General features: G+C 38.3%; 1 protein-coding gene across 6 annotated transcripts in view; it reads left to right on the top strand.

The window, feature by feature from the left end:
* The window catches only part of TRPC4 (transient receptor potential cation channel subfamily C member 4), a 124,757-nt gene extending 109,673 nt beyond the window's left edge, over positions 1–15,084 (top strand). The window contains exons 7-11 of one of the 6 annotated variants that reach the window (XM_065896265.1): positions 1,626–1,820; positions 12,382–12,423; positions 12,549–12,638; positions 14,114–14,258; positions 14,511–14,836. In XM_065896265.1, the coding sequence (XP_065752337.1) occupies positions 1,626–1,820; positions 12,382–12,423; positions 12,549–12,638; positions 14,114–14,258; positions 14,511–14,836 (798 nt within the window). Of the gene's footprint in view, positions 1–1,625; positions 1,836–12,381; positions 12,424–12,548; positions 12,639–14,113 lie in introns of all 6 variants that reach the window. The other 5 variants (XM_065896264.1, XM_065896268.1, XM_065896267.1 and 2 more) reach the window with 5 other exon arrangements.
* The last annotated feature ends 875 nt before the right edge of the window (positions 15,085–15,959 follow it).

Below are 15,959 nucleotides of genomic sequence, written 5' to 3'. Positions count from 1 at the left end.
ACTTTTTTTTTTTTGCAGTACGCGGGCCTCTCACTGCTGTGGCCTCTCCCGTTGCGGAGCACAGGCTCCGGACGCGCAGGCTCAGCGGCCATGGCTCACGGGCCCAGCCGCTCCGCGGCATGTGGGATCTTCCCGGACCGGGGCACGAACCCGTGTCCCCTGCATCGGCAGGCGGACTCTCAACCACTGCGCCACCAGGGAAGCCCCAGCCGGGAACTTTTCACCTTCATTTTTTCTAACCACTGTAGATGTTACAGACCCTTTCAGAATCCCAAAGGAAGAGTCTGCTTTGTGACAGCAGTAAGAGAACATACTGAGGTCAGGATAATCCTCAACTTGTGACTCCCTGAGAATGAGAAAGAGCAGAAGCTACGCACAGGCCAACACTTCACCTGCGGGGCTGCCTTTTTATTACTTGAAGCTAATTCTACTCAGTCCCATTCTCCGTGGCGGCAGCAAACAACATCTGCTTTCCTTCATTAATGCAGAATCTATAAGCCTGTTTAGGAAGAAAGATAGGGAAGGAAGTAGAAATGGGAGAGGAGAGACAAGGGGAAGCTGTAGCTTCTGTACGTCCATCTATCGATCGTTTGCTAAGCAAAAATGAAGACCATGCGTTTTCTAGATACAGTGACTTGTGTTGAAAGCACGAGCTGTCCAGCGTCTAGACTAAAATCCATATTATTCAGAGGAGAATGTATAAACAACATATGCATTCATCAGCACACAGCAATTTAGGAAGATTAGAATGAAGTATACTCTGATTTCTCCTACTCTAAAACTCGAGTTTTTTTATAATATTAATGGGTTAAAATGAAGTATTTTGAATTTGTATGTATGCCTAGTTTCTACCACCTCCTACTTCCCAGATTTTCTGCTTAAATAAGATTTGTGGCTAATTTAAGAAGAGACTGGCTGCCCCATATCTAATTGCCACAAATGTTCCTTAGTTTTTCCAGGAGATTCAAACAACACAGAATTATTAATAAATAATTAGGGGGAATGCCTCAGGCTTGTGGGCAACCCCTAGCCATATTCTCACCTGGTACCATTTGGCCAAGGTTACGTGAGGGTTCAGTGCTGTGTCAGATACCCTACTGTACATTTCTTAGAGGAACTTCTCTCTGAGTTTATGCCTGTTGCCTAAAGGTGGACAAGGTTTATTCGAATGGAAACATACCAAGTAAGACTTTTACTGGAAACGCCAGAAGTATGAGCCATGGGCACCTACCTAGGCAGGGTTTCAAGGCCTTTGGTAAGACCTAAAGCCCTGCTTGTGGCCAGAATCTAATGAAACTGAGCTAATGTAAGCCTACAGTGCAGTAAATGAAGAGTCATCTTCAAGTCATAACTAATCTCTGCAGTCTCTTTAACATGGATTTATTGTAAATGTCTGTTTCCTGCAAGTGGGAAGGATGAAAACTGACAAGAGAGTTGTGACTCCTTTCCAGACTAAGCCACTGTCTGAATTTAGATGACCATCTCTGGGAGTCAGTGTTGTTTTTACAGGCAATTTAATTAACGTTCCAAGAGCCACTCAGAGTCAGGTTACAGGCTCTCTGTGAGGTTCATCTCACCTTATTAATTAAGAAACCTGTCAGCACTTGTCGTGTTTTCCTGTTCAGGACCATGCAGATATAGAATGGAAATTTGCTCGGACAAAGCTTTGGATGAGTTATTTTGAAGAAGGAGGTACCCTGCCTACTCCCTTCAATGTCATCCCAAGCCCCAAGTCTCTCTGGTACCTGATCAAATGGATATGGACACACCTGTGCAAGAAAAAGATGAGAAGAAAGCCAGAAAGTTTTGGAACAATAGGGGTAAGGACAGAGCATGTTGGTATTACTGTTTGTTTGGGTTTTTTTAAAATGTGTGCTTGAGTATGTTTGTATTCCTTATTGAATACATTGGCATTTTATTCTTTTTGTTCTCACTGGGTGCATTCGGTGCACACTTATTGCACAGCTACTGCATCTAAGAAACCGCCTGCTTAACCATGGTTAACTATGGTTTCACAAACCCATTTCCTCCAGTGAGGGCGGTCACTGTTATTTTAATAGGAACCACACTGTACATAGGCCTCTCCAAACCCACTAGTCAAGGCTTGGAGAACTAGTACATTCTCTCTTAGAACCTTAATTTCTAGCTCTATTCAGAATTATAACCTGTGGCATGACTGACTCATTGTCTGTTTCTGTCTCTGGATTGTAAGGGAAAGGATCTGTTTCAGATACCTCACATTCTTAGCGCCTAACCTAGGCCCCTGCACAGAGCGGAGAATGCTTGATAAAAATCTCTCAATTCAGTGATTGAACAAATATTATAACTTGAAAATGCTGTGCCATATCCAAGTGCAGTGATTTCAGAATATGTTCAATTGTTCAACATTTTGCTTCTAACTCCCAGTTATACTAAATGCCAAGAAGTTGTGTTTGTAAAAACTATTAGGACTGTTCAGAGCCATGCCCCTGTTATACTGGAAGATTATACTTCCCTGGGACATTTCTTTCATATTGCAAAGCAAGAGTTCAAGCAACTCCAACAGAAAAGGCATGGATTTAAGGCTTTGTTCCAGCCAAACCACTGACCTGTCATTCTTCATTTCTTTCTCACTCAATTTCCTAATTTTCAAAGTTCTCATGTTTTAGAAATTAATACCCTAACATTCATTAGTCACTTGGACCTTCTCAGAGAAATTGCTTTGGAAGTATTCTAATATGCCTTTATATTAGAATCAAGTAATATCAGTTATTTAATTAAAAATTAATTCATTTTTCATTTTATTTAACTTAGTTTATGACTGTTAGTTATGCCCTTAGTGATTCTTCTTTTTCATTAATTTCATTGCCCACCAGGCACTGTTATCAGATGGGGCTTTCTCTCCTGAAAGTGGCATTGATTGTTCCGTCATCTCTGTAACAATTCGAATTCTAAAGAGAAATTGACTGGCAAGGGAGTATAGCAAACAGAGTGTAGTTAGGAGAGGCAGTTATATTCTTTCCTAGAAACCGTCACTCCATGAACTTGGAAACTGGGTGTCTATCTGATCTTAGAAATGGAAGTCAGATTATGGTGAAGCCTTACCTTGCAATCCTCCTATTAATTTACAGAGTTTATCACTGACCTTACAGCAAAATTATTGTACTCCAAGTGTCTTATTTTCCTCTTAAAAAATAAGTTCAATTTATTAAAAAAATATGTTCATAAAATAAATATAATGATTTGGGTTTAATAAGCAATTACTGTACATTTTCCACATGCCAGGAGCTGAGCTAGGAATTAGAGGTGGGAGGAGATATACGAAGGCATGGTTTCCATCCTTGAGGGTATTGTTTTTAACGTGGGGGACACAGATATGACAACATCTTACTATAATACATGTTACATGACATATTTAACATTACCGTATAGTTATAGGCAAGAGGCCATGAGAACGGTTTGAGAATTAATTCATGTTTTCCTTGAGATAAACGGGAAAAGATTGCAGAGATGCCGAACTCTGGCTTACTCCCTTCCATATCACAATATACTCGTCCTTTCTCTCATCTTATTCTTAAATTCATAAGAAATTTATTTTATCAATCCTTGAAGAGATATTAATTATTAGTACTATCTTATTATGCTTTCTCTCATAGGAGTATTTCAATTGAAAAAGAGTTTCTGGGCACCCAGATAAAAGCCACACGCAAAAGAAATTTGTCTTTAATATTTTAATTTTAGGCAATAGCAGAAGGAATCTTGGGTTTTAAGATGCCATGGAACTTGTAAAAAAAATATAGGGCCCTGCTCTAATATTTTAAGAGCGCCATCTGTGCTGCCACTAAAATAATGGAGGACCACTCTAAGAATTTGACTTCCAACTCTCTCTCCCGTCCCCCAGAATCCTCCCACTGTTGACATATTTTTAGGAGTATATTACCATCATTTCTTACATGCAAAGAGGAGCTTAACATTGACTTGGGCTTTCCTATGAAAACAGTAATTCAAAGGGTAAATGGTATAACTTAAAGAGCTTTCTTTTCTATACATTCCTGGTCAGAAAAACAAGTTTCTTTTTAATGTCTCTGTCTCTAAATTTGAATATTTTGATACAAGCTGGTGCACAGAAAGGTAATTCACAATTAATTGTGACCTCAAATCACTCCTTCTTCCCTAGCCATATAAATTTTACTAACCTTTGGTAATGGATATTTTTATGCTTTGGGAATTTATGACAAACTAAATCAATATCGTGAGTCACCTCTCTCTTCTCCATTCTCATCCTACTCTCAATCCTGCCTCTTCTCTGCCAAGTGGAGGCTTGGGTAAAGCACCAACTTAATCAAACTCAGTGCTGTACATTTACCTTTTACCTAGACTGCATTTCCAGAATGAGAAGGACATATTGTGGTATGCATACCCTTACTTGAGTTTTATACATTTAGGTTTTAGATGGAAATAAATAATATGTATTATTTGCAAAGAAAAATGTAAGATAAATAAAAAGTAAATTAAGAAGAAGTTTGTAATATTAATGGAGGAGTTAAATGAGAAAATAATTCCAAAAGTGAGTGCTGTGAATTCATTTCAATTTGGTGAATGGACCTGATAGTTCATCGTGTAGACAGATGAAGACAAGGAGACAGACACACATCCATTAACTGAAAGGTGACTTTGAAGTACCACTGGCAGTCACTTTGTATAACGAAGGCACGGCTTAGAAGACGCCATGACACTTCAAAGGGACCTTAGAAATCATTTAGCTCAACTATTTCCTTTAAAAAAGAGCTTGTTTACCTTGTGCAGTGTTTTAGGTGACAGAGCTGGGGAAAAACTTGGGTCTTTTGTTTCCCCATCCCATGTGCGTTTCATTGCCCTCTCTTGTTTCCCTGAAAACTCTGATGACCTTGCAAAGATACCCTCCATGTAGTGTGTCCACCTGTTGATTTTTCTCAACAGCTTTTGCAGATTCCACCACTGTTTTCCGCTGCCTCTTAGATTCCTGTATCCCAAAGCCCTTGTTTAACAGGCTGGCCTACCTTCTGCTCTCATTCCAACTTGCTTCACATTTGTGAAGAAGAAAATTAAAGCTGACCTGGAGGTAGAGTTTATACCTTCTTGGAGGCATTTTCTCTAAACCTTCCCACTTGTGCTTCACATACTCTTGTCACCAGCACCTGCCTGAATGTTACCCTGTTGATCCCTCCCTGCAAAGCTGAAGCCAGTGCTCTCAGGGTTACTGATTGGCCACAGTCTGGGAGCCCAACATTGGTGATCTTATCTTGTGATTTATGGATAATAACTGATACGACTAGCTCTGAAAACTCATTAACTTTTTTTTTTTTTTTAAACTTTGGACTTCCTTTTATGGGTGACTGGGAATTCCAGGTAAATTAAGTTTTCCTTTGGAACGCTTTATGGGAGAAGGCAGAAATGAAGCAGAAATGCTTTATTGAAACAACACTTTTATTGCGGGAGCAAGCCCATGATGGAGAGATGCCTTGTTTCTGCGAAATCATGAAAATCCCACCAAAGAGGCAGCATATTGAAAGTACAATCATAAAATAAGCAACATTTTATAGCCTTCTGGTTTTTTATATTACTTGTAGAATTTAAACACATTTTATCAGCAAATACTCTTCTCAGTATTAAAACAGTGGTTCTCAAACTTTAGTGTGTCTTACAATCATCAGGAATTTCCATTTTAACAAGCACTTCCAGCCTGTAACTTTAATTAGAAATTCCTGTTAAAAAAAAGCATTGGTATCTAGCTCAGCTTTTTAAAGTAAGAGCCAATGTTTGTACTTGTCGTCCAAGAGGTCTAGATAATTTAAAGCAATAAGATCCTGCCAGTGTTTAATTAATATCAGTCATTTTTAATGCCATAGACCAGGTTTCCAAATAGAATGCTAAAGTTAATGGGTAATATACTGAACCAAAAAACTACCAGGTCTTTTAACAAAATCATAAAAGAATGGTTTTAACCTCTAGTTTTATGTTTTCCGCTTTCTCGTTTTCTCTGGAGCACACAGCGAGGGGAACACGAAACACCATCTCTATTAGGGCCCCTGAGCATCACTCAACCCTGGGGTCACAGATGGGATACTCATGCCTGACCATTGCCACAGAAATACATTCAGTTAAGTCACTGCAAGAGAATTAGGAGCAGTGAATGGATTAACATCACCTATCATTACTAAAGAAAAAATGCTAATAGTACTTGCCTTTCAGACTTCATGTTTTATAATTATCAAAATGTGTCATCCCTTAATATTCATGATTTTTCATAGGCCTACCAACAAATCTTACAGATATGACTGTGTCCATCCATGGGTACCTCTCAATCCCTAATTTATTGCTGTAAGATTTGCTGATGGGAACTTTCAATTAAATTTTCTTTCCTAAGTGGGAATCTAGAGGAACAAATTTCTTCTTGCTATTTCCAGAGTGAGATCCTGAATACTTGCTTTGACAAGGCAACCTTCAGCTTCTTATATCATTTATTTTTATATGCTTAGAAAGTATGTTTATAGAGAACAATATGTATAGATTCATCTATAAATGAGCCAAACTACAATCTTTACAGAGGGATCACATCCTGAAATGGCCCCTTGCCTTTTTACTTGTTTTTTTTAAAAGAAGAGCACAGCAAGCTGCCCCCTTTCAGGGATTCACTGAGCAAAGCAGAGAATAAAAGACATAATTCATGGGCTTAAAATCAGTGATAGACCAAAACCAGAGTGGAAATGAGAGAAAACGGCACTGACAATTGACTGCAGGGAACGAGCTACATGGAGTAAGCCTGACATTCCACATATTGGACCCGGGAAAATGAGAAATAAAGAGTGACAAAATGCCACCATGGATTCCCCAGAGCCCTTTCTTTCATAGCTGCAAAACCCTTCCTGCTCTAAAGCAACCTGACACTTCTATTGAAATGAGAGGTTACCTCTGGGCAGCAAGGCTTCTCACTAGTTGGTCGTTTCCTTTATCATTAGTTCTGTGATCCAAATACTGCCATTGTCTTGTCCTAACAAAGCAGGAGGAACCTGCAAAGAGAGAGATCTGCTAATGTGGTGGGCAGGTGTGCCCAGGGCACCTGCGTTCAAAGCCACCCTGCCAAAGAACCGAGCCAGACTTCCGATATAATTCGTGGAGAAAACTGCCATCTTAAAGTGCACATCTTCCTCCAAAATATTTTTCCTAGACATCAAGTTAGGGAAGGAAGGTCCCTGATCAGTCACGTGGCTCATTTTTCTTAAACATAACAGAAAATCAACCCAAGTTATTTTAGAAAAAGCTGCCAAATGCAATTCTACAAATTTCTCAGTAACGCTGTAAACATGAACTCATCCACAGAAAATTCTTTATTCCTAACCCAGGTCTATCATGCTATAATTCTACCTCGTTCATTACTTTTTAGTAAAAACAGAGAACCCCTAGTCATTGCAGATCACTTATCATTTGAAGTTTAACATGTGAATGGCTTGAAAAAATTAAATACCTCTTACCCACTTAGGTATTTTTTAATGAACTGTCTGTCCTTCATTATATTACTTTTATAAACACACATTGGTCCATTCTGTTCTTAGTCACTTCCAGTGAGAGTTATAAGATGTAATGCTTTCCCTTATGAGAGTAAATCCTTTCGAAGTGCAGCTGATCTTTACCCAACAAAGAGGTTGCAAACGTACGAGGTATTGTTAGTGGCAGCTCTATTATAAATATTTAACGATGTCACCGGTTGCCAAAAATGATCATTATGTTTATGGCAAAGAGTGCATATATTATGGATTGAATTGTTTCTCCCCCATAAAGATAATTTGAACTCAAAATCCCCAGCACCTCAGAATATGACCTTATTTGGAAACAGGGTCTTTGCAGATGTGATGTGTTAAGATGAGCTCCTATTGGAGGAGAGACCTCATAAGGACATGTACATTTGAAGACCTGGCAACACAGGAAGCACGTCATGTGGTGATGGAGTAGATATTGGAATTGTGCAGGCATAAGCCAAGGAGCACCAGAGATTAACAGATACCACTAGAAGCTAGGAAGAGGAAAGGCAGGATTCTACTGTGAGTCTCGGAGGAAACATGGAATTGCCAACATCTTGATTCGAGACTTCTGCCTCCAGAAGTGTGAGATAATAAATTTCTGTTGTTTTAAGCCACCCACTTTGTGGTACTTTGCATGGTAGCCCTAGGAAACTAGTACAACATATGCCATGCATTTTGTGGTTAATTTTTATTCAAATAAATGAGGATCCAGTCTGGAAAGGATGCTGACCCACAAACTAAGATGTGTTGGGAGAAAGAGGCAAAGTCATGGGATGCAGAACAGATGTTCTTATATGTCTCTTAGTGTCTACTTGATCAAAAAAGCAAGGAGTTAAGAGTAAATTCTAGCCTGGGATTCTAGGACTGGCACTGCCTTTAGAACACTGTAGTATTTTCATTACTCACTCAACTGTGTGGACCTTGGTTTCCTTGCTTATAAATGAGACAATGAGACTGGACCAGCTCTTTGGTTCTAATAAGTAACATGTCTGTTCTTAATGCCTACACGTCAGTCGTCATGTATTGAAATCTGAAACCCGATCTTGTGTTCCTTGACCTTTGGTAGATTTTGAGAATTTAGATAATTAAATTAATTTTAGTATTAGCCTAAGAAAGCTAATTTAAAATAAAAGGAATATTTTATGCATTCCTAATAGATATATTCACAATTTATCGAAGATTTTATTGTTCATGATGGTTTCCCTTTAGCAATGCCAAGAAATGTGGATTTGTGATTGTATCCACTCTTGTACCTATGCATATAATCCTCATATCTTTTTCTTTAGTCCTAACCTTCCCCCAAAATATAAAATAGACAGTGGCATCTCCACCTTAATGTCCTTTGTCAGCATGTCCCAAATTGAATTCTTTATTATTTTTCTAATAGTACCAACATCTCAGCAGCCAGGCTAGAAATCTTAGTCATGCTCCCACCCCAGCAGCAGGCCTCCAGCTCTGTTTCCCCTCAACATTCCCTGTCCCCCTGGGACTCTTACTGTCCCCTCCTTTCCATTCAGAACCCATAGAATGTACAACACAAAGAGTGAACATAATGTAACTATGGACTTTGGGTGATAGTGATGTGTCATTGTAGGTTCATCAGTTGTAACAAATGCACCACTCTGGTTGGGGATGTGGATAGTGGGGGAAGCTAAGAGTGTGTGGCGACAGGGTTTAAGGGAAATTTCTGTACCATCCCCTACAATTCGCTGTGAATCTTGCATTGCTCTAAAAAATAATAAAGTCTTAATAAAACAAAAATAACTGCCTACAGAATTTGTGTTATATCTATCCATATTTACCAGGACCATCCCTTCACCCTATCACTTAAATAAGAATTTCTTATTTACAAATCTCTATTGCCTAGGCTAAAGCGTCCAACTCTCTAGCTAAAGAAAATGTTCTTCTCAAGCATGAAATGCCATGCAAATCACTCAAAGATAATTACCCCTAAGTACATTCTTTTACTTTTCCAGAGGCAATCCCAATATGTGTTAAACTATCCACAGGTTTTGTGATTCAAGAATATTTTCTTAAAACATATTTTTTAGGTATGTTAAATCATAATATTAATCACAAAGGGAAAATAATGGAGAAAGGACAGGAACTAACATTAGTTAGTAATAGAAGCCTTAAATCTCTTATCTCATTTAATCTTCAAAATCATTCAGTGAGTTTATCTTTACCTTGCAAAATAAAAAATGTGGAAGGGAGAGGGTCTCAGAGATAAATTCCTCATTCAGGCTTCGTCACCTTCAATCCCAGGTGTTCTTAACATCACACCACATTACCTCCCTGAAAGTAAGAAAATAGCCACAGTTAGCCCTGATAGTAATGGTCAATAAGCATTGGTGAATTCATTGCATTCATTTTTGCTTTCAGTACGCAGAAGATGGTTAACTGCATCCATTCTTATTTTCTTCCTAGGATAGTGAAGTTCGGTTGGCTGATATAATCTCGCAATACTGAAAACTGTTTTGTAGTATGACCATCTAGTTGTGGAAACAAATTGGTTGTCAAAAACAATTAACTATATTAACTTAGCCTTAAAACTGGGCTATGGATATTGAATAAATTTTTACTGTTATCATAGTAAACTTTTTCTATGTTCTTTCTTTCTGCCAGACTATTTTGCTTAAAAAATTTTTTTTCCTAGAAAAATAAACTTGGAATTAGTTTTTAAAGTGTGATCTTTGATCTTTTTATATTTGCATTACAATTTTAAAGTTCATGTATGAGTAAGGTTCTACTGAAGGGAAAACAGTTTGTGCTCATTTTAATACTAAAATGCATCATGATAATTTTCACTTATTACTCATAATTTTCTGATTTTGTCATCCCTAGTTTTAGTTTTGCATTAAGGAAATTTAAAGTTAACTCATGATTTCAAACTGCTCTCTGCTGACTAGTTTTTATTGGCTTTTTACAGATTAAACTAGCAAAATGCTATAGAACCCCAATATAATAAAAATTGAGTCGACTAAATTCTATATTAAATTCAGAGTTTCTATTTACTTAAACCATGGAATACGATCTCCTGTACAATACTTACACTGAGAGTGCTAAAGAAGTTAGTGTACAGATTGCTTTTGTATTTGTGTTCACTTAAAAAAAAGTGAAGGAGACCTGGAAGGCTTGTTTCCTTCCAGAAGTGCTTTTGTCTCGGGTTTCAGCTGATCTGTGTCTAAACAGGAGTCACATACCTCCATCTTGTGGCCCAGTCATAAAATTCCCATGCTCTATTTCTTTCAAGATGTTCTAGTTTTGTATGAAGTTTCAAATTTCCCAGTCTTTTAATTAATACCATAATCATTTGAAAATTTGTTTAAGATTCATGTAATATTGAATGGTATTCCAATCATTAGTGGCCTTTAGAAAGTTAAGCATGGTCTCATCTGTTTCTAAAAGTCACTAATAGTCATGAAACACAAATCCATTCTCATGGCCAATGAAAAGGCCAATTTCCCCTATTGCCCTAAAGAGAAAAAAAGAGTTTCTTTTGAATTGTTTGATTTTTTGTCTAATATCATTTCACAGTGATGTATGCACAGCCCTTTTCAAAATTCCATTTTACCAGCCTATGATTATTTAGTAAAGAACAAGATCAAAAGACTTAATTAAACCCAAGATATGTTATCTCTTTTTTTTTTTTTTTTTTTTTTTTTTGCTGTACACGGGCCTCTCACTGTTGTGGCCTCTCCCGTTGTGGAGCACAGGCTCCGGACGCGCAGGCTCAGCGCCCATGGCTCACGGGCCCAGCCGCTCCGCGGCATGTGGGATCCTCCCGGACCCGGGGCACGAACCCGTGTCCCCTGCATCAGCAGGCGGACTCTCAACCACTGCGCCACCAGGGAAGCCCGATATGTTATCTCTTCTGCTTTCTCACAATTTACCGAATTCATTCCCTTGTAACAGAAGTATTTTTATTTTACATTACTCTGGCTAGTTTTCTTCCTTAAGAATCAATACTGATATTTATTCGACATGCATAAAATTAGGATTATGATAGCTTTTTTTCTAGTATCTTTAGAATACTAGTGAAATCTGCAAATATATCATTCGTCATTTATTATTTAACTCAATTTATAATGGACATTTTCTAGTCCTTAAACATCTTTCTCCATTTTACACTCCATAATCATTGCTCTCTGCTAACACCAGCTTGCTCCCAAACCGTTCTGATCTCTTCAAAATGATAGCTCAGAGTCACATTTATTTTTTTTTAATCTAATGAGCCCTATCTTTGATCAGAGCCTTTTATTTTATTTTGTTAAATTCAACCATCTAATTAAAACAGCAATCTCCTCTTAATGTACATCTGCTTGAAATTAAGTGTTGGGGAGTTCACTGTCCAACAGTGTTTCTGATTACATGTTTTATATCATGGTTAGATTCTTAATGTTGCTATTGATGAAGATGTTCACATGGTTATAATGCTAGATTTTTACCCATCAAATCATTATTTTTATTTGACATTTATTTTGTATTTGATATGTCCCATCTGCGTCTCTTAGGATCATTTAAAATGATTTGGGATACATACTAAGTATGATTACTTAATTCTTCATCACTTATATTAAATGAACAATCTTGCCATCACCATTAACTTATTCTATGTTAAATGCCATAGGAATTATAACCTTGCCCTTTGTTGTTTTGGTTCTTTCATTCTTTTGATTCATATGAAGCACTCTCTTTAGCTATTTATTGTCTGTTGTCCAGTAAAATTCCCACTTTGCAGAAATGAGGGAAATAATATTCTTGATTAAAAGAACCAGGCATTATTTTACAGAATGGTACAATATCACTATAACCAAAAAGTAAATGTCCCTTCCCTTTTCAGAGGCGAGCTGCTGATAATTTAAGAAGACATCACCAATATCAAGTAAGTTATTCTTATATCTTGACACTTACATTAAAATAAAGCACAATCTCCTCTTTGGAACTGACTCAAGAGAAAAATCACATTTATGCACTGAATATCAATTCTCTTGTGTTCAAATGCCTCAGGAAGTTATGAGGAACCTGGTAAAGCGATACGTGGCTGCAATGATTAGAGACGCCAAAACTGAAGAAGGTCTGACTGAGGAAAACTTTAAGGTAACCACTTTCATCTTTGTCGCCAAAAGGCAGATTCCGCAGAGCGTGGAACCAGGTGCAGCACGTTTAACACCAGAGCTGGAAACTGGACCACGTGTTCTGAGCAAGCCTGTCTGTCTTCTGATTTTTAAATTCAAGCCCTATTGATTTATATATTAAAAAAAAAGTGGTAAAATTTCTTTTCAAAATACATTGCTTTCAAACAAACAATCTGAAAGATCGAGGGGACTTATTTGAAGCCAGAGAAAATCCTAGTGCCTTGTGGCATTCTGATTGCTGATCCCAGCCACACTCTACTGAGTGAGCTTTACTTTTAGAAATGTCGGTCTGATTTTTAAACCTGAAACACTTAGTAACCAACGTTCTGAAAACAACGACAGCAAAAACCTTCTTTGTGTTCGGCATGGCTTTGGTAAAAGAAAATTTAAGGTCTGAGCTTAACTGTAGCTTATAAAAGTAGTTTTTCTCCCTGAGCTGTTTTTGTTTTTTTCAATTCTATCACAGAAGAAAGGTAGAATACACGAAGTATATTTGCTCAAATCATGTGTATAAAATGTCTTTGTTAGCCTGCATGAGTTGCTAGAGATTTTGGAAGACTGACTAAAGTCAATAAGATCTCATAGGCAAAAACAATCAAATAAAAAACCCTACAGGAGACCTTTGACAAAGAAAAACAGCAGGCTTAACAGAGAATAAATATAAGCAGCCAGTTAGGTAAGAAGAGAGATAAATTGCAAAACTTAAAGCACAGATTGAAAGTTGGCTAGGATCCAAAACGTTCTTTGCTGCCACACCTCTGAATTTTGGAGTTAAACAATTCCTGATGCTTTGGGAGATGGACTGGTGGCAGTAGGCCACCACAAGGCAACCAGCAGGTTAGGACTGAGAATTCAGCTGCCCCCAAAGATAAAGGGATGAATCTAGGAAGTGCTGTGTGCTCTGAATCAATTCCCAGGATTTAGTGGCTGATCTTTTTATCCCCAGAGGTTGGGATAAAATCAACTCCAAGGTAATAAACAATTGAAACTAACTGCCAACTCTTGGAAGGGTAGACTCCACTTTAATTATTTTGTTTTAGATATCCCTTTGGACAGCAAAATGTCCCTGAGAGAATGTAAGATGACTTGAAAGCAGATTAATATTTTGCAGAGAAAGAATTTGAAACTGTAGTTCCAAAGAAACCCAACATACTCCACCAGAGTGGTGGGAAAGAAAACTCTTCCTGTTTCTTTTTACATCAACCGTAGGAAGTCTATTACTACAGAACTCTGATAGGGAAATTAGGAGATAACAAATAGATACAAGTGCCCCTGAGAGAACTGACAATTCTAAACAGAACCATGGCAGAGTGGACGCCTAGCTCTCAAAAATGAATGAAGACATGTCAGATCCATATATGAAACGAGCAGATAATAATTCTTAACGTTTATTTGTTTAGGTCACAGACTAATTCCGTCGTTTTCCATTTCACTTAGGAACTGAAGCAAGACATTTCTAGCTTCCGCTTTGAAGTCCTGGGGTTACTAAGAGGAAGCAAACTCTCTACGGTCCAATCTGCTCAGGGCACGAAGGATTCTTCTAACTCCGCAGACTCGGATGAAAAGAGTGATAACGAAGGTAGTAGCAAGGACAAGAAAAAGAACTTTAGCCTCTTCGACTTAACCACCCTGATTCACCCACGATCAGCAGCGATCGCCTCCGAAAGACACACCATCAGCAACGGCTCCGCCCTGGTGGTGCAGGAGCCACCGAGGGAGAAGCAGAGAAAAGTGAATTTTGTGACCGATATCAAAAACTTCGGGTTATTTCATAGACGATCAAAACAACACGCTGCCGAGCAAAATGCAAACCAAATCTTCTCCGTTTCGGAAGAGGTGGCTCGTCAACAAGCTGAAGCACCACTAGAGACAAACATCCAACTGGAATCTCGAGGGTTAGCTTCCCGGGGTGACTTGAACATCCCAGGTCTCAGCGAACAGTGTATATTAGTAGATCATAGAGAAAGAAATACGGATTCCCTGGGTTTACAGGTTGGCAAGAGAGTGTGTTCATTCAAGTCGGAGAAGGTGGTGGTGGAGGACACGGTTCCAATCATACCAAAGGAGAAACACGCAAAGGAAGAGGACTGCAGTGTAGACTATGATGCAAACCTCACAGACATGGTCACCCACGAAGATTACGTGACCACAAGATTGTGATACTTGACAGAGGAAGCATTTCTCATCCGTAACACACATTTTCCATAGTGCCCTGGGTGGGGGATGTTTAAAGGTGAATGAGCCAATGCTAACATACACTTTATAGCATTTATCAACTGGGGCCTATTGACATGCCATGTTTAAATAAGGCAAAGGCTATCAAACACCCTGGTTTTGTAGCCCGCTTTTGCTTTCACAATTTGTTTTACAATTTGTTGTTGTTGCTGTTAATAAATAAATGCACCTTGTATTCTTGTTAATAAATAAATGCACCTTGTATTCTTGTACTGTTGCAATAACTTACAGGAAATTTTTAGCTCTCTTTTTCAATTAAAACAAATGTGACTCAATATATCTGCTAGTTGACTCCTATAATAGATATTTTTATATGCAAAAAACAATGTAGCTGAAATATTAGAGCTTTTCACAGTTTTTTAGGGTCTCTAGAGATCGTTACTCAGCAAGGACTTTTCACTCAGCCCTACAATTTGGCTTTAAAACACAAATATTATCCAATTTTTTTTTAAGGACATGTAAAACATTATCATACACAGTTTAAGCAAACAAGCCTCCTTCTCAGAGTCAAGCTCAGACTTTTAAAATGAAAGTCCGGTATAATTTCTAGAGTTTTATGTTATCCAGTTTTTCCTTTCAGTAAGTAAAGGAAATGTTCGTCTTAATAAATGTTGATGACTGATGATTTTTTTTAATTAATTTATTCATTTTTTTTTTTTTGGCTGTGTTGGGTCTTCGTTTCTGTGTAAGGGCTTTCTCTAGTTGCGGCAAGTGGGGGCCACTCTTCATCGCGGTGCGCGGGCCTCTCACTATTGCGGCCTCTCTTGTTGCGGAGCACAGGCTCCAGACGCGCAGGCTCAGTAGTTGCGGCTCGCGGGCCCAGTTGCTCCGCGGCATGTGGGATCTTCCTGGACCAGGGCTCGAACCCGTGTCCCCTGCACTGGCAGGCAGATTCTCAACCACTGCGCCACCAGAGAAGCCCACTGATGATTTTTAATGGCATTTTGTCAGAAAATAATTTTTATTTTAATGTTGTTTTTTTTAATGACCTTTTTCAGATTCACCTGCCAATCAGTATAAATATGAGGCTTTGTGAATAAGTGAATTT

Source organism: Phocoena phocoena, chromosome 18 (assembly GCF_963924675.1).
Source record: "Phocoena phocoena chromosome 18, mPhoPho1.1, whole genome shotgun sequence".
NCBI classification, from domain to species: Eukaryota; Metazoa; Chordata; class Mammalia; order Artiodactyla; family Phocoenidae; genus Phocoena; species Phocoena phocoena.
The sequence above is the reverse complement of the archived record's forward strand: the minus strand, read 5'-3'. Positions and strand labels throughout refer to the sequence as shown.